This window comes from Ursus maritimus, unplaced genomic scaffold, assembly GCF_017311325.1.
Source record: "Ursus maritimus isolate PB19 unplaced genomic scaffold, ASM1731132v1 scaffold_7, whole genome shotgun sequence".
Taxonomy (NCBI): Eukaryota; Metazoa; Chordata; class Mammalia; order Carnivora; family Ursidae; genus Ursus; species Ursus maritimus.
The window spans coordinates 38241656-38262777 of NW_024426885.1; the positions used below are offsets into that span (position 1 = coordinate 38241656).

General features: G+C 55.4%; 2 protein-coding genes across 5 annotated transcripts in view; one reads left to right on the forward strand and one right to left on the reverse strand.

Annotated features, from left to right (window-relative positions):
- The window catches only part of RASSF4 (Ras association domain family member 4), a 31578-nt gene that overhangs the window by 6467 nt on the left and 3989 nt on the right, over positions 1 to 21122 (forward strand). For 2 of the 4 annotated variants that reach the window (XM_040624132.1, XM_040624130.1), the window contains 7 exons: positions 2811 to 2907; positions 4815 to 4890; positions 13927 to 14069; positions 15478 to 15569; positions 16468 to 16625; positions 20203 to 20304; positions 20582 to 20633. In XM_040624132.1, coding sequence (XP_040480066.1) covers positions 2846 to 2907; positions 4815 to 4890; positions 13927 to 14069; positions 15478 to 15569; positions 16468 to 16625; positions 20203 to 20304; positions 20582 to 20633 — 685 coding nt within the window. In that variant the 5' untranslated portion in view covers positions 2811 to 2845. Of the gene's footprint in view, positions 1 to 1805; positions 1825 to 2810; positions 2908 to 4814; positions 4891 to 13926; positions 14070 to 15477; positions 15570 to 16467; positions 16626 to 20202; positions 20305 to 20581; positions 20634 to 21122 lie in introns of those variants that run through there. The other 2 variants (XM_008696195.2, XM_040624131.1) reach the window with 2 other exon arrangements.
- On the reverse strand, positions 9952 to 11525 carry DEPP1 (DEPP1 autophagy regulator). Its single transcript, XM_008696194.2, has 2 exons — positions 11194 to 11525; positions 9952 to 10634 (listed from the first exon to the last, which is right to left on the reverse strand). The coding sequence occupies exon 2, from the start codon at positions 10606 to 10608 to the stop codon at positions 9982 to 9984; it is 627 nt and encodes a 208-aa protein (XP_008694416.1). The 5' UTR covers positions 10609 to 10634; positions 11194 to 11525; the 3' UTR covers positions 9952 to 9981.

Consider the following 21122-nt stretch of genomic DNA (forward strand, 5'->3'; position numbering starts at 1 on the left):
CTGGAAGCTGCACCAGTTGGGACATGTGGCTTTCTGGGTCACCATGGCAGAGAACAGGGTCACACACGGCTCGAAGGCACTAACCTGAGAGTGACACACCACCCTTCTTGTATGTGACATGTGACGTGCTAGTCACATGGCCCCACAGGGGGCTGAGGAACGTGAGCCATCACAGGTCATTCCCCTGGAAAGACTTCCGGGGGCAGTCAATGTCTCGGCCACAGCGTCCACCTTTACACAGAGAAATATAGCCCGCGCGCATCCAGACTTCTGGCTTCTCATGGCACTCCAGAGAAGGAATGTGTCCCCCAATTCCCCGTGGACTCCACTGACCAGTGGCTCAGCTGAGGCACTTCCCTGACCCCTGGAGACGTTTACATGTTTTATTCCAGCTGGATAGGCACGGCTCTGGGAACGTTGACTTTGGAGGACCCCATGAGGCTTCTCAAAGTCATCCAATAATTTCACAGCCACCGTGGACCTCCTGCTGGGTGTCAGGCTCAGGTGTGGGGCTGGAAACAGGAGGTGAGCCAGAAAAGTCCTGTCCCTGGTGTGGAGGCCCACAGCTTCAACCTCCCCTCCCACCTACCCACCCCCCCCCCAGCTCCCTCACACACGGGTCAGGCCGTGTAGACCCGGCACAGCCAGGAGCCCAGAGCAGGGCTGGACCGGAAAGGCGTCTCCCGATCCTGGAGGAGGTGGCTCTTGTGGCAGGGGTTCCGGTGGAGCCCACAGCAGAGTGTAGGGCAGGGAGGACAGGGAACAGCACCGTGAAGACCCGGAAGGAGGACAAAGCGGAAAGCCCGTTAGGAGAAATGAGGGCAGCTCAGGGAGGCCAGCGCTCAGAGCAGAGAGTGAGGAGGGTGGGAGAGAAGCTGGCTACAGAGGAGGCGAGAGAAAAAACCTCCTGCTGTTACTTCTGGGCAAATCTGGCCCTGCCACCATGAGCCTGCAGGAAGCAAGACACAGTTGTGCCATGGGCCCACAGAAGCCACGTGGAGTGAGAAAGCCAGATACTTTTCTTGGGCTGAAGCCAGCTCTGCGTGGAAGTGTGTGAGGAACTCCCCAGACAGGGAGCCTGGCTGATCACTTTTTCCACTGGAGACTGCGGAGCTGAGGAACTGAAACCCGGTTTTGAAATCCTGTTGCCCGACAACGAGGCCCCCGCACCCGGCCCCTGTGGTGCCTAACCCTGCGCCCTTGCAGGGTAGGGCCTCGCCGTGGCGACAGCCAGGGGCCTAACCTCTCTCTAGGCCATGTTCTGCCTCCCTCTAAACCCAGGCGGAGCGGAGGTATTTATAGGAGGATTCTGAGGTCTCCGAGAAGCCCACCTGTCTCAGTTCATCCCCCTTCTCCATGTTTCCCTGCTTCCAGAATCAAATGCTCATTCAGGCCTCATGCCATCACAGAAGGCAGGCTTGTCTTGTTTGTGGATGGTGTCAAACAGGTGGGAGGAGAGGGTGTTCGGCTGGTCAGAGTCAGGGCCAAAGGGGACGGAGCGCTCTGAGGACATTAATGCAACAGCAGTGGAACCTGACCTTGAACTCCCGGGAACAGGTGCACGCACACAGAGGTGGGGAAGACCTGACTGAGCCAGGTGTTTGTGAACAGACGTTGGGGTTTTGTGAAGGAGCCACTCTGCGATGTGAAGGACAAGCTGTGTGCCCTGTCTGGGCCATTTCCCAGTGTGACTTAACCCCTCGGAGTCCTAGCGGCAACTTGAGAGAAGAGGAGAGACAGGGCCACGACTGGGGAGAGAGAGAGGGAAGCTGTGGTTCCCTGCCCAACACATGGCGTGCCTGGAGAAGAGAGTTCTTGGCCAGAGTAAGTTGGAGAGGGAGAGAAGTAGAAATCTGTGCAGGGTAGCCACAAGCTAGAGAAAGCTCTAGTGGATTTCCCCGGGAGGGTTCAGCAGCTCCACAAAGCTTTCCAGGCTGTGAAGACACAGTTTCATGTGTGAATCGACTAGCAATCCTATAGGGCAGAGATCACCCCATTGCGTAGCTGAGAAAAGGCTGGAGGGTTTAAGTCATTGTGCAAGATTAATACAGGGAAGGGGTTAAGAGGCCAGAATCTAGGATCTAAATGCTTGTGCTCAAATACTGACTTTGCCATTGATTCGCTGGGAATCTTTGGCAAGGTACTCAACTTCTGTCCCTGTTTTCTCATCTATAAAATGGGAATAGGATAGTACTTACCTCATATTGTTGTTGTAAGGAGTCAATAAGATAACTCATAGAAATGCTCAACACAGTCTCCCGCATGTAGTGACCACAGTACCGATTAACCCATCACTAGGAGAGCTGGGCCAGGTGGGCTGGCTCCAGAGGCAGTGATGGGGCCACCAGCCTGGGCTCAATGGTAATGGAGGAGAAAGGCCCAGGGTGCTTTGGGGTTTGGAGGAGCAATGGAGGCAGAAACCATCCTTCAGGGTGTCCCGGCTGAGGGAAGAGAGCCTGTGGTCTGAAACATTTACGAGACTGATCCAGATCCCTCGGGATTATGGAGAGATTCTGGGAGAGGGGCTGACAGGGCGGGTCCTGGGAGCCAGCTAGCTCAGCGATTCTGACCATTCCCTCCCACCCACCAGGGGAGCTTGGCTGCCCCAGGAGGGTGTGGGGCCCCATTAAGTCCTCTGAGCCTGGTCCTTCAGCTGTGGCCACCTTGTGCCAAGGAGTGGAGGAAGTAGGGGTGCGGGCAGGATGGGAGGTGGGAAGTGAGGTTGAAGCCACAGGCTGGCACACCAGGGCTCTGGACATGGCACTGGCCAGCACTTCTCCAGGCTCACCTGTCTTTCTTCCTCTTCCTAGCAGGTAACTTCCGAGTCTGCAGACGAGAGGGGAAGATGAAGGAAGACTGTCCGCCCAGTTCTCATGTCCCCATCAGCGACTGCAAGTCCATCCTGAAGTAAGCCTCTGCGTCCAGGGAAGGGATCTTCTTGTGGCCACTCCCTGCCACAGACAGACTTTGGGTGGAGGGATTCTGGGCACCTATCATAGATAGGACGATGTGCCTGCCCCAGGGACACTGATGGGGGGCACTTCTCAAAGCCTGTCTCCTCAGAGATCAAGGATCTCTTTGGGATGTGGGTTTGACCCCTGCCTCCTCAGCCCCACAAACGCAGGAGAGGCATGCCAATGTCCGCTGTGACTCTGCACAGATGGCATTTAATTGATTCAAAAGCTAGAGAAATTCTAACATTCTTATCGTGTTAAGCAGTTCAGGGAGAAAAAAAGGGAAAAAAAACTCAATACAGGTTTGGAGTTTTTACTGAAAAAAAGTGTATTTTATTGATAATGATTTTTAGCTCTGCTTACTTTTAATTTTATTTACTATCTGTCTTACCATAAACAGTGTTCAGAATACTTTTCCAAATTCATTTCTGAACTAAAGAAAAGTATATATTTTTAAATTTTATCTTGCATTTTGACTCCTGAGTCCAAATATTTTCTAAATTTGAGCAGCTCCTATCTGCCACGTTGAAGACAAGCCAGTCTCCTAGCTTTCACTGTCCTCGTTCCAGGGTCCTCCTCTCAGAGACCTAGGAAAACAGACGGCATTCCATGGCCAGGGCTGCCCACACCCTCATTTTCCTTGTTTAAATTTTATAATAAGAATAATATTAAGTAGAACTTTGGGAAACATCATAATCATAAGCATAACATGATTAATTTCACCTATATGTGTCCTAACAAGTTCATGGTCGGCACTTACACACTTACGGGCACAGTGAACGTGCAACATTGACTCTTGCTGTGTTAACGGCGTCATGTTTATTGAATCACAGGCAAATCCCTTCCCCTGTCAGGCACCCTCGCCCCCACAACGGGCAGCACGCCCAACCACCAACGGCACGTGTTGCTCATCCATACCCTGGGTGGCTCCAGGGTCAGCAAAGGCACTGCCTGAAGAGGTTCTAGAACTGTCCAGCAGGGGAGCTGCGAGCCACGGTGCCTGCCAAGCCCATGACGTATGGCTGGACAGGGGTAGTGAATATAAAAGACAGGTAGAAAACACTCATTACAAAATAAAATAATGGATAAGATCTCATTAGTCATTTTTATATTGCTTCCATGTGGGCATGATACTATTTTAGATACACTATGTCATGAAATAAGATGCATTCTGAAAACGAATTTCCCCTGTTTTGTTTTCCTCTGGAATGTGACTACGAGAAGATTTAAAATGACATGCGTGCCTCGCATTTCTTATGTGCGGGCCTGCACGCACCTGCAGAGCCCCGCCGGGGTGCAGGGATTGTCTTCTGTCTGCCACGGCCCCTCTTTATTCCGGGGGCGGGGCGTTTGGGGCAGAGTGGCCTCCCTCAGACCTTCAGGATCTCCTCTCACAGCTGTCAGCGTCCCCTCTCGATCATACCTCCATAAAGGCGGGACGAGGAAGAGCCAGACTCCCCTCGTGGTGCCCCCACAGCAGCCACACCAGGCCCTTAGAGGAAGTAATATGGGGGAAAGAGCAAGAGTCTTTAAAAGGCTAATAATCCAATCTCAGGGGATTTATTGAGGAAGTGACTCAGAGGTGAAGTACAGGTAGATTGTCAGGAGCTCTCATCTGTGATAGTGAAAGTGTGCACACACAATTTGCACAACTACGTGGGCCATCTGTGAGTTTCTCTTTGTCCTCTTCCCACCCCTACACCTTCCACAAGGGCTGACGTGGGAAACCTCTAGAAGACTGAAAGGCGTGTGTCTGATGGCAGAGTCTAGTCTCTGATTGTGTGTGGCTGGCAAGACATCTGTCATTATGCTCCAAAGCCCTGCAACGCCCCACGATTATGTGTGTCTTTACCTTTTCAGGTCGGAGCTCTTAAGCTTGCTAAAAACTTACAACTGCTACCATGAGGGCAGAAGCTTTCAGCTGAGACACCGAGAGGTAAGGCCCGTTTCTCTTCTTTATTCATAGGCCACCAGCTACCCTGGTTTGCTGAGGACAGTCCTGGTTTATACCTGTTATTCCAGGTTAGTGGGACCATTCCCTTCACTCTCAGAAGTGTCCCAGTTTGGGTGACGAATTATGAGGTCGCCCATCTTCTGAGTTAGAGACCAGGTTACCAGCAGCCAGGCCGTCTCCTTGGAGGTCCTGTAGGGGGTGCTATGGGTCAGAGCATCCCCTCCACACTCAACAGGAGTTCAGAGCAGGTGGAAATAATCACCTGCGGGTCTCCCCCTTCCACCTGGGACTTTTGCCTAGGTGAACTGCCAGGGGACACCGGAATTTGCAATCTTCGAGACTGCACAGCCCGGTCCCTTCTCTGCCCGTCCCACAGCACAAATAAGGAACTCAACACGGGGCTCTGGTTTGCTGAAGGTCACAGGGCCAACAAGAAGTGAAAGCAGTCTCTGTGTTTGCCAGTCAGAATAAACATCAGAGGAAAGCCTTGAAATGGAGGAGAGCTCCGCAAAGGGTGCTCACAGGGCCAGGCAGGTCAGAATGTGAGAGGCCCGGCAGGCTTGGGGAGTGGAGGACGCGGGAGAGCACGTCCCGTCTGCAGACGCTGCTGGGCAAGAGCGGGGGCTGCAGATAGCCAGACTCTTTCTGATTTTTCAAAAGAAGTGTAGATATCTGGAATTTCATGTGGAATTTCCCAAACCTCAAAACACCATGAGGGCTAAACAAAACTCTTCCATGGGTGCAGTGCAGGCCAGGCCAGGCTACTGTCCCACGGCCCGGGAGCCTGGATGGGAGGGAAGCTGCTGGCGCGTGGTCCAGGCAGCACCGGGCTGCTGGGATGACCTGGAAGGGCACACGCCCCACACCGCACCTCCCCTGGGCCCGCTCAGCCCCCTCGGCCTGCCCCGGGCTTCTCTCTGCAGAGCCGCTCTCTGACACCTGTCTCACCAGCCCACCGCAGCCCTGCTCCTCACTGCTGCCAGCTGGGCCCTGATGCCACAGCCCTGCTATCTCTGGTTTTGCTGTTTCTTTTCTTACCTGAGTGCCCGGCTGGTTTCACGTCCCCAGGCCACGCACAGGGTGCCACCCCAGCATGGGTGTTGGGTGACTAACCAGAAGGCACAGGCCCCGGCAAGCTGAGATGGGTCCTGAGCGCGAGCGTGCCGGGCAGTGTTGATCTAGGCTGCTGAGTGAGGAGTTGTTGTGCTGGAGGCGGGCCTGGGGTCCTCTGGCTGGTCCCCGTTCCCCAGCCCTGGGACATTCTGTGATTGATCTAAGACTTGGCGGCTCTCAACCCGTTGTCCCCCACACCAGCAGCCCTAAGGTCCCTGGGAACTGATGGGAAATGCAAATTCTTACGGCCCTCCTGCCCCCAGGCCTGCTGAATCAGAAACTTCTTCTGTTCCCATCTGCGTCTTAACAAGCCCTCCAGGGGATTGCGATGAAGGCCAAGTTTGAGAACTGCTCCTCTAAGAGCTTGGCCTTGGCCCTTGGGATTCCCCGTGACAATCCCCTCTGCGGGAACAGTCGTGTGGGGAGTAGGCTGGGAAGGCCCAAACCTATGCCTTGTGTTTGTGTGTGATGGGACAGTCCATGTGGAAAAGTGAGAGACCCCAAAATGGGGAAGAGGAGTTCTCGCCAGTCCCCTGTGGGAAGAAGTTAACGCCCCACAGACGGGGATTTTCCTGTTCTTAACCTAAAGAAGGTATGAGGATCTGACTTGGTCTCCCTGGAGCCAGAAAGTACCTTTCAGGAAATTTGCGCAGCCTGAAGAGCCAAGGGGCGCCAGCGCGAGGGAGTATGCATCTTGGGGGGGGGAGGTGACCGCCACCACAAAGGCACTGTAGGCCTGGGCAGCACAGAGGTCTGACGCTGAATGCATGACTGATTCCTGGACACCAGGTGCCTCCATGGCCCACCCACCACCCTGTGTTCAGGCCTCTGAGGTTTCTCCGAGTGCAGATCCGGGACCTCCGGGGGCCTCGGGGAACTCACCGTTCAGGCCCCTGCCGCAGGGCCCCAGGCTGGCCTCTCCTCAGGCACTGCGGGCCCTGAGGGCAGGGCAGACAGGCACCAGGCCCCACGTACTTTGCCCCTCTGTTATTTATTGTGATTCAAGAGCGGTGTGACATGGGAATGGCTATTTTCCAGACAAAGAGATTGAGGCTTTTAGAGTTTAAGTCTCTCCTGCAAGGTAACAACACTGCAGGAGGTGGAAGAGGCCAGTGTGGCTCCAAGGCCTGAGCTCAGGCGTTTGTCACACAGCGACACCATGGCCAGCATGCGGCTTTGACAGGCCTCAAGGACGCAGGGAGCTGTTTGTCACCTTCAGTCACCAAGCTAGGGTGACTTCCAGCTGCGGAGGGGCTCAGCACCGCCTGTGCCCTCCCAGAGCCGTGTGGGGCTCCAGAAGAGACCACGCTCCCTGCTGTCACTAGGCCTCCCCCCGAGCGACGGTGGCCTGAGGGCTGCAGTTTGGGGACACCTCCTCCTGGTCTCTTCTGGGGTCCATAAAACGTGGCACGATGAAGTGTGTCAGGGAGCAGGGGCTACGCCCTGGGGCAAGTGTTCCCCTGCGAATTCTCCCCCAGCTTCCAAAGGGCAAGGGATTCCCCGTGCTCGCCGCCTCGATCAGAGGAGCCCAGGCACTAGCCTCCTGTATCGGAAACTTGGCCTTTGGGACACTTCTGCTTGTATTACAACAGAGAGCACGGGCAACCTGGAGCAGTCTGTGCCTTTTGAAGATAGCAAGGCATTTTCACCAGGCTGTTTGGTTGCTCCCAAGAAAAATGGAGCACCCAGAAATACCAGTGGGTAAATACATCACTGTGATGGAAAGTAGGAGCCTCCTGTTGGGCACCAGCGTGTGGCCCGGGAGGGGAGCCGGCCTCTCGTGCTCCCCCTGGTGGCCGTGAGCGCGCACCACGCCCAGTCCCCATGCTTGGTCCCAGGCTCCTGCACAGAGCAAGAAAGGGAAGGAGCATCCCCTCACTCAGGGTCTCTGCCTCTCCCAGGATGGAGAAAGTCAGGATCCCCTTCCCTCTTATAAGGGTCCCCCTTCCTTTAATGCCTGAAGGCAGGGATGACGGGCAGTTGACCGACCACTGGCCCCCGGCTGAGTACTCGGCGTGGATATGTTCCCTTGAGAGCTCCCAAGTGCTTCCCAGACTGCCCCCTGGTCAGGGCACTGCGTCCTTTCCCTACTCCAGGGGTGAGTGAGGAGGAGACTGCTCTATAGGACCGCCATCACGGGGACTTTCTGCTAGGCTGTTCTGTCCCATGGGAAGCTTGGAATAATGCCAGAACCCCCTTCTTCCTGCCCTCTATTCAATTATTATTATTATTATCCTTTTTTTTTTTGGCACTTCCTGAAGGTGCCATTAGGTTCTTTCACATCAGGGGATGTGAGCAGAGGAGCCCAGAGCCCTGTCTGACCTCCCAAACATAGCCGTGTGGTTTTTGAGCGTGGGGGGAATTGCCCAGCGACTTGGCGAATGACCATGGCGGTGGTCTTAAATGATATTGCACACGCATCACATTTGCACGCGTTCAGGTCCGCCACACAGGCCAGGTTCGCTGACGCACACGCGCCAGACTTATCTGCCAACAGATATCGGCCTTATGGCCTGGTAGACAGATCTAGCAGTAGATTAGGCAGGACAGAGGCATTCCTCTGCGCTGTTTCTACTCCATCCCCAAGGGCACGTGCCCCATTCCTCAACCCCTGAAGGCTGGGAAGGGCAGGGGTGGTGTCCCCGTTTTACAGATAAGGAGACTGAGTAAATTACTTGTCTGAAATGTTTAAATGTATGGTTTAAGTTCTGTCTTCCCAAAAAATACACACAAAAGAGGGCAGATAAACATTTTTAAAGTGCATAGCAACTTTAAAACAGAAAGAAAAAAAAGGAAAGGAAGAAGGAAGGAAGAAAATAGTTTGATAATCCTCAGAGCAAGGAGATGGAGGAAGCTGAAGCAGGGTGTGAGCTTGGCGGAGACCCCAGCTCTGTCCTCCTCTGCCCTCTGTCCCTTCCGCCCTGATCGGGGTCAGCCAGCTCTGACCTGGCCCAAGGGAACAGGCCTGATTCTTTTGAGTTCTCATGCCTCACCTGCCTCTCTGAGGAAGAGGAACCCCCCCTCCCCTATTCCTCACCTTCATCTCCTTCCTTGCGAGATGCCTCTAGGCACTGGGGTTGGAGGACCCAGGGCTGGCTCAGACCTTAGGACCAGGGGAGTGAGGCCCTGGCCACTGGACTTGCCTGGGAGCAGGGCAGCGGGCCAACAGCCTGCACTTCGCCCCACAGCTTAGAAGCCCCCTGGGTGGAGGGAGGGATGGGGATGGTGGGGACAGGGCCACCTGGTCCTGTGGTTTGGCACCCCGCCAGCTGAGCTGGTGTGGGGTCTGTGTTGGCCTCAGCATAGGCAAAACTCTCCCAATGACACAACAGGACTTGTGAGCTAAAGCCTCGAAGATACCCCAGGTGCCGTCATGACAGGTTTCCCCCAAACTCAGCAGGTACATTTGGGGAAACCCCATGTTTTCTCTTGGGCTGCATGGAGCACAGGCTCTGAGGGTGGGGGCCAGGAGGCTGACCTGGGAGGGCGCAGGGCCTCGCTCTGAAATCCCGGTGTGGCTGAGAGCTCCGCTTCTCATCGGCCACCAGCCTCACGTCCCTCCCTGTGAAACAACTGCACAGATGTGTGTATAAGCCTGTGTGCGGGGTTATAACGTGTGCCCCATGATGAATGTGGCTTTTATCCCATTTACTCATCAGAACAGCCTAGAAAGTGGGTCCCTTTAATTACCCCCATTTTACCCACGAGGAAACCAATGAACAGAAATGTTAAGTAGCTTGCTCAAGGTGCCCAGCCAGCAAGGAACAGTGCAAGCAGGATCAGTAGCACCACATGCGGCCAGATAGGCTGTTCTCGCTCTTCATGGGGCCGGGGGTGTCTCGCTATGAAATGCCCAGGCAGCCCCTGCAGAAAGGTGTCTCCCTCTCAGAGACCTGGTGAGGAGGGTAGGGAGGTGCACAGACCAGCATGCTCTGTACAGAAGCCTTTATTGGGGAGGGGTTAGAGCTCCTGGATCACTGGGAGGCACAGATAGAGAGTTCTGAGGGTGCTGCTGGGGCGGGGGGCTGGGGGGGAGGCCACGGCCCCACAGAGTTGCCTGGAAGCCCAGGAGTCCTGGTGCCAGTCCCTTGAGGGTCTTGCCGGAGAGTGCCCCTGCACCCTGGCATCCCAGAGTCTCCCTCTGGGGGTCCCTCGGGCCTTGCCACTGTCCATCTGTCTGTGTGGACCCCAGGAGTGCGCAGAGGAGCCAGTCCTCCTTGGTGGGTCCCGCCTACTCGGCCGCTTTTCCTGGGACTCCCCGAAGAGCCAGTCCAGGGGGTCGACAGTGCCGTCCCCGGGCGGTGCCGGCTGCTGACCACTGAAGCGGGTAGTAATGTCCTGTAGGGACTCAGCAGGGCAGCTCTTCTTGGAGGCCCGGGCCGGCCGGGGGTTTCTGCTGGGACGGGCCCCGGCTGTGGCCACGTCCAGCACTGACGTGGGCTGTGCCAGCTCACAAATGGACTTCACATAGTCATCCAGGCTGGGGGAGGCCGGGGGCTCCTGCCCGGGCCCCCCGGGCAGCATCTCCTCCAGGGTCTCCTGAATCGTGGGCAGGTGGGCCACGGGAAGCAGTAGCCGGGACCTCATGGCCGGCGGCGACTGGAAGCGGCGACCTGTTGATCAACAGAGGACTGGGGGTAAGGGTCTGCCATTCTGTCACCCCTCGTGTGTCCCCTCTCTCAGCTGAGGCTGCCTGGGTGATTCACGGGCCTGAGAGTGGAGTGAAGTCTGCAGACCCACGCCCAGGCTCGGACTCCTGGAGTCTTCCTTCCTGCTGACACTGAAAGCCACGTGCTCAAGAATCTACGTTACTGTTGTTAAGAACCCGTACAAATCAGAGAACCCGGCCTAACAGACTGGAGGCAGAGGGAGCCTGGGTGTGAAACCAGCCTCTGCTGCTTCCTGACCTGGGGACCATTGGCAAGCTCACCTCTCCAAGCCTTCCGCGACCGTCATCAAACAGGGTTGTAAATACCCCCTGGAAAGGGTGTTGTAAGAAACGCATGGAATGAAATCCTCTAGGAATGCGAAGCCCTCCGTGGCCACTATCACTGCCATCCACTGCATGCCCTGGTCTCCGACCCACAGTGAGGCCCTGCATGTCCCCACCCTCAAAGTCCAACAAAACCTTTTTGTCGTTTCTCTAACCAGAAGGAAGTTGCTCTCTCTTACCTGTAGCTGACGGAAGCTGGGGATCACAGGGCTGCTGGATGAGCCAAGGAGGGTCCTTGGGAAGACCCAGGAAGCTCAGGGTGGAGGGTTGGGGGTCCAGCAGTCTGATCCCGGTGTCCAGTGTGCAATGGCCAGGAGGTGGACGGTGAGCACGACGGTGGGGACGACAGGCCACCGTCCGGCGTGCAAGCCTCCCCGAGCTGTCCGGTGAACCTGGAGGCCTGGCAGCTGCTTTTATACTTCCCCACCGGCCATCAGTTATTGTCACGAGGGCCAAAAATAGCAGTACACAGGAAGGCTCTCAGAGGCAAACAGCCTGGCGGGCGGGGTTTGGCCCAGCCCGCAGCCTGGAGCTGTGGGAGGCTCTGGGGATGTTTACTCTCCCGGGCAGGGGAGGCGTGGCACCGCTCCTGCCCCCTCAGGCCCAGGGAGAGGTAAGGAGCCCCAGTGAGAAGGGACGTGTTCACTCGGACTCAGAGTCAGAGGACCCAGAGTGACTTCCCCACTTAAGGAAATGTGAGGCTGTGGGACCCACATTCCAGTCCTGCCCCGGCCCGCGTGCCCTTCCCCACCTGTACGGTGGGGAGCCTGCAGGTCCTTCTGCTCTGCCCTCAGTTTCCTCTGATTTGACCAGACACAGCTGCAGCCCGACAGGGCCTCCCCTCCACCCCGATGGGGCCAGGCTGAGGGACAGTGGAACAGTGGTTGGGGGGCAGCTTGGGGGCACATGTGCTGTCTGTGCAGGGACACGGGGCCTGAGTCACATCAGGCCAGCAGACCCCAGCGTCGCTGATCCCTGACCTCGGAGGCTGCAGCTTGGTTTCTGCCCCTTGCTCCCAGACCCAGAGCAATTCCTCCTATCTCCTTCACTGAGAGGTCTCCAGAGCCTTCCTATGGCATGTCTGAAGGCCCAGCCTCAGCGTGTCCGGCCGCACTGGCCCTGGCCCAGCGGCGCTGTCTTCTCCTGCCCCTCCGAGCACTAAATGCTCTCCTGACTCTCAGACCCGGGACTGTGACTGCTTGATCTCCCTCCACGCAGGGTCCGGCGTGGGGCTGGCAGGCAGTGGGGCTCTGTGAATGAGCTTGCCGGACTGTGTCGGATGGGGCGGGGGGGATCTCTCTCAGTGTGTTGACCTCTGACAGAGGTATCTGAGGCCAAGACAGAAAACAAAGAACCGAACCCCATTTTGGGGTTTCTTCCTGCCCCCTTTAACTCCAGTGAATCAATCCAGGCTTTCCTTTGCAGGGAGTGTTAGATACCTGCCTGGGACTGTGTAATGTCAGTGGTTATCAAAAAGTGCTCTGTTTTTATTGTTGTTGTTTTCTTTTTTTAACAAAAAGTGCAAATTCATTGTAGAAAGCTATGTGTATTTTTGATAACCTTGAACAGAGTGGAACTATTTTCTCTGTGGATAATAGGGTGTTATAAGCGATTACTAACTTACCATGAAATCGATCCTGCAGGACAGCTCTGTAAGCCCTTCTGGGGATACGAAGACGTTTCCACGAGGTCCCTTATTCTCACAAGGCTTTCAATGCCTATAAGGAGAAAGAAATGGAATTCGTGAATCTAAGGCAGTGTTCAGGATAGCAATGGGAGTATAGCACCCAGGGCCCAAAAATAAGATAACAATGGGAGAATGATGTTTCACGTTCATTGCCAAAAGGCTAGTATCGAAGCAGCTTGGGGGCAGGTAGCTGGGAGGACCACGGCTCTGGGGGCAGTGGGGCTGAGAAGGTATCAGATAGATGCTCTGAAAGCAGCCTGGCCAGGCACACGCGTGGGGCAATTTGGCTGGGCGCAGAGAGCCTGGAGGTGGTCACACATGGATAGGAGCCTGAAAGAGGTCAGAAACAGAATCAAAGACCTGAAGGGTGGGAGGGGAAACTGGCTGAGGGTGCCTCCGGAGGGTTCTGTCTATTAGGACCTCAGGGCCTGGCAGGAGCACGGTAGCTGTGCTGTGTGCAGAACTTGGGAAATCAAGGCTGGTTGGGGACACAATGAAAGCTGTTGTAGACACTCTGAGTGTTCATGCCAGGAGTGGAACGTGGAGGCTGGCAACGTGCAGGTAGTGAGAAAAGCAAGACCAGCCCTCGGGAGAGAAGGCAGCTTAGAGATCAGGGTGGGCCCAGCCCACTCGAGTGGCTCCTGTGACAGTTGGGAGCAGTATGGGGAGAAGGGTGAGGCTGAGACCCCGTTCCAAGGAGCAGCCACCCCTGCTCTGGTGGGCATGGAATCCAGTGCCCTCAGCACGTTTGCAGTAGGACCTGGTGACCGTGGGGCCCCTCCCCAGATGCAGTGTGGGGAGGGGTGGGGAAAGACAGCCCTGCCTAACACCAGTGTCACTGTGGACATGCTTCTCTGGAACGTGTTTCCTCACCCGTGTGGACGTGCTTGCTGGATAGCAGCTGGGTTCCTGTGGGACGCCTGACTCAGCCGTTCTGTCCCAGGCCATGGCCGTGACCAGACGTGAACTGAGCGGTAGAAGGGCATGCCTCAGGCTTCCTCTGGTCAGCCCCATGGCCTCACGCCCTGGAGCACATAGAGGCTCGTGTGCCTACACCCAAGGGAGGACGGGACCCCAAGGAGGAGAAGTGTGTTTGGGGCAAGAATGATCAGGGGAGTCCCATGGGGGGGAGGCTGGGCCTTAAGGGGGCTCAGGGAAGGTGGGCAGTGACCCCTGAGGAGGGCTGCTCTGGGGAAAGAGGCTAACCTGTGTGGGTTCCCCACAGGAAGAAGGTGCTTTGATCATTGAGGGGCTTCTCAACATTGCTTGGGGACTGAGGCGACCTATCCGGCTCCAGATCCAGGACGACAGGGAGCGAGTGCACCTCTCCTCAGCCTCCTGGACACCCGGCCAGCCTGGCTGCCCCCTGTGAGTGCTGGGATGGCTGAGGCAGGGCCAGGTGGCTCCCTTGGCACCTGTTCAACATGAGCTTACTGTTTGGGGTCTCCAGGGGGTGGTGTCCTCAGCCTCGGGGCAAAGCCCTGCTCCCAAATGGGACACATGAGAGCACAAGCCAGCCGTATCCTCGTCACCCCGTGACTGCCTAAGCCCGTGGCCTCACCTGCCAACAGTGGTCTTTCTAGATGATGACCAAATCATCTCACTCTTGGAGAATATTCCCGACTCCCATCACCTCCGGTTGTGTTTCTCATACATTCACAGGAGCCGCCTTATCTATAAGGAAAGGAGCTGTGGCCAGGGAGCTCCCAGCATCCTGAGCAAAACAAACGTTTCTTAGCATCTCCTGTTCTCCCTTAAAAATTCACACAAATGTAACCTCCTACTACTCTACTTTCATTTTAATACCAGAATTTGTTTTTATAAATTTATTAGCGCTTAATGTCAGACTTATTTTAATATCAGAAATATGTTTTAATCATGATGAAACCGTTTCCTACCTTACCGCTTAACAAACATCTGCCTCCTCCCCCCGCCTCCCCCCAAAAAGGGCAGTTAGCTGCTGAGTTTTACTTGCTTCTGCATGTAATGAGGCCTTCCAAGAGGCAAAAATTCAAAACATTTTCCGCTTCAAAAATTCAAGCAAAGTTGCTATTCTGAGGGCGCGTAGCACCTTGACACCCCCTGTGCACCCCATACAGACTTAGAGTAGAACGTTTGGAGCAGCTTCCTAGAAAGGCGACAGGTGTGACTCGTGAGTCCCCCTCCCCAGGGTAGAAGCAGCCGCAGGAGCAGTCAGGCCGCAGGAGCAGTCAGGCCGCAGGAGCAGTCAGGCCGCAGGGCCCGCCGAGGCCTCTCAGCCCGGTTCAGCTCTTCGCCTGCCCCTCCCTGGCTCCCGCAGGCCCTCATGGCCTTCCCCAGCCTGGCCCCAGCTTCCCGGGCTTGGACTCCACCCTGCCCAGAGCCCAGAGGTTGGCTGCTCCAGCTTGCCCCTGCCTGACTCGCCCTCAGGCCTGAGGGAAGCCCGGAGAGCCCGCCCGGCACTGGGCCGGCACTGGGCCGCACTGGGCCGCAGACAGCGCCTCCGTCAGCCCGGGGCCCAGGAGCGCACGGGCGCAGGGCGTGTGTCCCTGTGTCTGCCGCGGGGACGAAGCTGCTCGGGTGTGCAGGGCACACTCCCTCTCCTTGCAGCAGACACTGTGGCAGTCCTCTGCTGCTCTTTAATCCTTGACATTAACTCGGTGTGGAGTAGAGCCTTACCTCGGCCAGCCCTGCTTCTCGCCCGTGTCCTGTCCACAGAGGCAGCCAGCCTCTTCGCTGCGACTTGAGCTCCTGTTTTCTGTCAGCAGCTCTCTGAGCACCTTGACTGTCTTTTCAGAAAGGAGCCGCTTCTTCAGGATGGCAGGGTCCCTGCCCAGGAGCCAAGCGCTCAGACAACACACAGGGCCGAGAGTTCCAGAGACAGCTCAGGTAAGTGGGCCCTCAAGCTGCCTGAGACCCCAGCTCACTTGGCCGGGGTAGGAGAGGAGGGGCTCGGCTCCTGACCACCATCTCTGAGGAACAGCGTTGTGTTGGCGCGCCAGGCCGGCTCAGTCGGCCAAAGCGTCCAACGCTTGATTTTGGCTCGGGTCATGGTCGCAGGGTTGTGAGACTGAGCCCTGAGTTGGGCTCCATGCTGGGCGTGGAGGCTGCTGGGGATTCTCTGTCTCTCCCTCTGTCTCCCCTCCCCCCTTGCTGTCTGTCTCCGTCTCTAAGAAGAAAAGAGAAAAGAAAGACCAGCTGCGTGGAGGAGCACAGAGCGGCTGTATTGTCTTCACGCCCTTGCTAAACACCTCCTCGGGACAAGACACGCTCCTCTGCTCCTCACTTAAGAAAAGGAAGCAGAGGTGACATCGTTGGACGTAATTTGCCTGAGTCCCCTGCTTTATAGAAAGGAGAGAACAGCAGCAGCAGGCATGGCTCCCTCCTGGCCCTGCGGGCCTCTAGGACGGGTCTTCCTCACACTCTGGAGCCCAGACGGCTCATCTTTGCGTCCTCCCCTCACACTCAGTGGGGGCTCAGAGGACAGGGCGGGGCGGCCCAACACCTGCCCTGGGCGCCCAGAGACGGAGGCCCAGGCCGCGGGCATACGGCGTGGTGGCCCAGGTGATCCTGTCTGGGGGTCGGCTCTCCCGTCTGCGAAGTGGGCATCAGCCACGCTGGACGGCTGCCACTGTCACGGGCACAGCACCCGCAGTCCCGTCTGCTGCAGGAGGCATGACCTCGGAGCTCCCGACCCGGCCCACGCGCCTCACGACCGCAGCCCACAGCAGGGCTCTGGCCCCTTCGCTCCAGCCCGGACTGACCTTCTCACCCGTCCTCACCGCAGAGCCCCTGGAGGCGGACGAGGAGACCCCCCAGCTGATGCGGACCAAGAGCGACGCAGCCTGCGTGATCCAGAGGAGGCCCCGTGCCCGCGCGCCCGGCGAGGCCCAGAGGATCCGGCGACATCGCTTCTCCATCAACGGGCACTTCTACAACCACAAGGTGAGGTTCCAGCCCGGCCTCTCCCCGGGGCCCTGAAGCCGAGGCCGCAGGGAGGCGGCCCCAAGCCCGGGACAGCTGCTGGGCCTTCTGAAGGCCAGGCGGCACCCTGGTTTGTCAGCGTTCGCCGGGCCGCGGCCCTGCGTGCTGGCCCGCTCCTGTCTGCGTCCTCGCGGAGACAGGGGCTCGGAGGAGAAACGGCCGACAAAGTCGCAGCAAAGTAACATGCCAAAAAAAATCCACATTCTAGCTGGTGACCCCAAAGCCTGTTTTGGGTTTGTTGGTGGTTTTTTGTTTTGTTTTGTTTTGTTTTGTTTGTTTTGTTTTGTTTTGTTTTGTTTTGTTTACCACATACTCACTGTCAATCCATTTTCATAAGTTGTATGGATCTTTGGAAAGTAATGCCAAATTTATGTCTAATTAGGCAATTTTCTCTGAGGTTTCCACCCGAGCTCAACTGATGGTTTCATGGGAACACGATGTGCTGCTGGCCTTCCCCCTGGGTAGCTTAAGCCCTAGGTTGAGGTGTGCCCAGGGGCACGTGTTTCTGGGCCCCAGAGAACCCGCACTGCTCCTGGTTCCCAGCACTTAGCCTTTTGTCCGAGTATGTATTGTACTGACCTGAGGAAAAGATCTCCCTCCCCAGATGACATCAGTCCCTAAACAAACCAAACTGTAAAAGGAGAAGTTGATTGTTTCTATAAATGGCATGAGTGGCAGTTTGGGTGAGGCCCTGGATGGAGTGTCCTGTAACAGGGCCACATCCTGCAGCGCTGGGAAATGGGGGCAGAGGTTTCCAGTAGAAGCAGCTGCCCGTCTTGATAGGCGATGACTCACGGGAGGGGGAGGGGGCCTGGCAAAGGCAGCTCTCAGGGTCAGATCTGAAGAACAGTTGCACAGGTTAGGTCTGCGAGGGGCCGTTCCAGTGCTCTGGAGTACCCTGGACTTTGGGGTGAAGAATTCATCAAGGCAAGCAGAAGGGACCCTGCCTTACTAACAGGACCCCCTCCCCCCCACTCTGGTCTGGGTCTGCAATAAGTGTTCATGGGTGACACTAGGTTATCCTTGCGACGTGCACGGAAACCCAGGACTATTTGAGAATAGTTTCCCGAGAGGGTGTAGGGTTGAAGTTAAGCAGAGATTAAGGATGGTTTAGATTAGCCAAAGGACCGACGATCTGACTTGAATATTCTTTAAATCTTGTTCCAAAGGGGTTTAGTCTGTAAAGTGTTCAGTAAGTATATTAGCCATGTATATGCTATTTTGAGGAATTATTCAAAAATTTTTAAAAGAATATTTGCATGGGTTTAGGCTCTTCGTATTTCTACATTCCTAAAAAAGGAAGCTTTTGATCCATGACTCAAGGTAACAAATAGCAGGGTTTATCTCTAGCACATTCACCCTCTCCGCTAAGGGAATCATTCATTTCTAAGAGGTGCACCTGGCACATTAAACGTTATTGTCGTCATTGCAAATGTCCCAGAGACATGGAGATGTCTGAGCGGTCTGTAGCCTTTGAAATGAACAGAAACGAAGAGTGAGGGCTTTTATCGGAGCCTTTCGTGTCCATGGGAGCCCCCCTGGCAAGAAGGGCTCCTCAACCCACTAGCCTGCATTCCAGTCTGGGCAGCTCTTTCTCCCAGTAAAAGAAGGTGGGTTCATTCTTCCAGGCAAACTGACTAACTTCCAGGACGGGAACTAGTACCTTAGGCGTGTTGGACAGTTGAGTCCCATCTCCTGGCCGAGTAAGGGGCTCCTTCTCTCTCCCTTACTTGCAATCCATTTGGAATCAGTGTTCTGAGAAATCAGGTGACAAAGTACTTGAGTCACAGGCAACAAGTAAAACAAAAACAAAAACACCTAGAATTGACTTCCAGACGTTGTTATTCTGGATTTTATTTCTTAGAACGGCACACCATTACTTCACTCAATCATTTTCCCAAACTATTCTGATTCACAGCAGTGCTGGCATGACTTCCAGACTCAGTGAAACTTGGTACCTGTCCCATTGTTTTGTCCTGGCTGTTAGATTCAAATGTGTTCTACTGGAGAGAAACCATTGTGGTTAGAGATGGCAAAGTAGCTATAGGACCTTTGTTACTACTTGGAGCTGGTCAGTATCATCTTGAGATAAGGCTCCAGGCAGAAGAAACACTAATGATGTCTTGTTGACAAGACCTTTCTTCTCCTTAAAAGAGCCTGACTCCTCTATTCCATATTTCTTGGGGACTGGAAGCCTAGTCTGGCTTTCTGTGTAACCCAGAGTCATTCTGCATGTCAACTATGGAGGAAGCAGGTCTGGGTTTGAGCCTGACTCTGGTACTTGGGGACACTGAGCAAGTCCTTCATATCCCTGAGCCCCAGTTACATCCCTGGGAAAGCAGAGCTAGGACCATAGAGGAGGAATGTGTAAATTTGAATTTGGTTTTGGAAAGCAAGGAAGAGCTCACCTCAGGGAAGTGAGACTCACAGGGAGGTTCCAGTGCCATGGGGGTAAAGCATGGGGTTTCCAATGGCTCTGCCCTTTTTAGATGGGTGACCGTGACAAGCTACAAGTCTCTCCAAGACTCTGTGTCCTTTTTTAAAAGGAGTACTAGTGACAGGTACTTCAAAAAGCTGTTGTAAGGATTAAATCAAAGATTTTAGGTGAAATGCTTAGCAGGTCTATAACCCGGCTAGTGCTCATTGAGGACTTATTAAGCCTCAGGCGATGCCCCGGTTGACTATATATATGGTGTCTCACAGGCAAAGGCAAGATACCTGCAGGAGTATAATGGGACCCCCAAACTATGAAGAGCTTGTGTGGCTGGACCACAGGGCATTATGGAGAGAATCAGTGTATCACGCGTGCAAACAGTGAGAGGAGGAAACAATGGTATTCTTTAGGCTATGGGAAGCCTTCAGATACTTCTAACTAGACCTATGCCAGAAGACAGTACTTCTCAAATTGTACTATGTGGAGAGAATCACCTGGTGGTTTCCTCAAAATGCAGACTCTGATTCAGGAGTCTGGGGCTGGGAGCCAAGACCCTGTGCTAATGCAGCTGGTCCAGAACACACTTGGAGTTGCAAGGTTTTTGAAAGGTTGTTCCTTTGGGCGGCAACATGGAGAATGGATGGAAAGCGCAGAGATTGGAAGGGGAGAGGTGGGACACTGATGCAGTGTAAACTGAGAACCTCTACCACTGGCAGAATGGGGAGGAGCACACAGATTCCAGAACTTTCAGTCTTAGAATCAACAGACACTTGGCAATTTGAGCCAAAGAAAGAGTGAGCAGGAGACTGGTTCCCTCACCCCCTGTGAAGTACTTCCATGGGCCTGGCCCCTAGGGTCAGAGAGCTGGCCCTGATAGCTCTGGAGGCGTCTTTCTTACAGGCCTCTGTAAGACGGGAGCTGCTACAGCTTCCCCAAGTGCACCACATGTGGGCACAGCTGTGTGGGGATCTGTGACTAGACAGACACAGGTTTTTCCAGAGCCCAGGTCCACCTGTTGCTCCAGACCATTTGGCTGACAGTGTGCCCAGACCCTGCGTGATGTCAGCTCCGTGTCAGCTCTGAACTGCCCACCTCCCCCTGCAGACCTCGGTGTTTACTCCTGCCTATGGGTCCGTGACCAACGTGAGGGTCAACAGCACCATGACCACCGTGCGCGTGCTCACCCTGCTGCTGAACAAGTTCCGAGTGAGTCTGGCCATGAACGGCCTTGCCCCGGGATGCTGGTGGTTTGCGGTCCTGTTGGGGGAGCTGGCCAAGACTGGGGAAGCTGCCTACGGTTCCTGGGTAGAAGGTCTAGAAGAGTTTCCTCTGCTGACGCGGTGTCCCTGGGATTTTAAGCAGAGAGAGGGGAGGATCCTTGGGGACTTCTGTGTGCAGCACTGGGGGTGTGGTTCCTGCCAGGGATCCCTTCCTGTCTCATCTCATAAAGCCCTGGTCTGACTTCCTGTCACTGCCCGCACAGGTGGAAAACGGCCCCAGTGAGTTTGCGCTCTACATTGTTCATGAGTCTGGGGGTAAGTGTCTGCCTGTGCTTCCAGATCATAAAAACCAAAGTCTCTGTCCATTTGGCAAGCTCACTGACCATGCTCCTTCTCTGAGGGCCATCGTGAATGCTCTCCCGGGCCCAAACCCAGGCACACTCGCTGCCCCTTTCAGAATCCCGCCAAACCCACAAGGGAAGCCACTGTCTTTGACTTCACTCCGTTGGGAGGGGCTGGGGATGCACATCACGGGCTGTGAGCCGGAGCTGAAGCCCCTCGACCCCTGAGAGCTGTTGTAGAACCCACCTGTCCCTCTGTGCAGGGTTCTGCTTCTTAGGAACTGAGCAGCCTGGCCTCCCCGTGTCCACTCTCCCCTGTCTCCTACTCCCTGGGCTCCTGTTCCTCTCTGACCTGTCTTTGCTGAATGTCACAATCACACATCATTCAGGGAAACCTTCTCTTCAAGGTCTGAGAAGGCTCCCGGGCCCCCTGGACATCCATTTTCTACCACATTCCCATCCC

What these genes read in the sequence shown, in the direction of transcription:
- DEPP1 (XM_008696194.2), bottom strand. Translation starts at nt 10,608, where the DNA reads ATGAGGTCCCGGCTACTGCTTCCCGTGGCCCACCTGCCCACGATTCAG.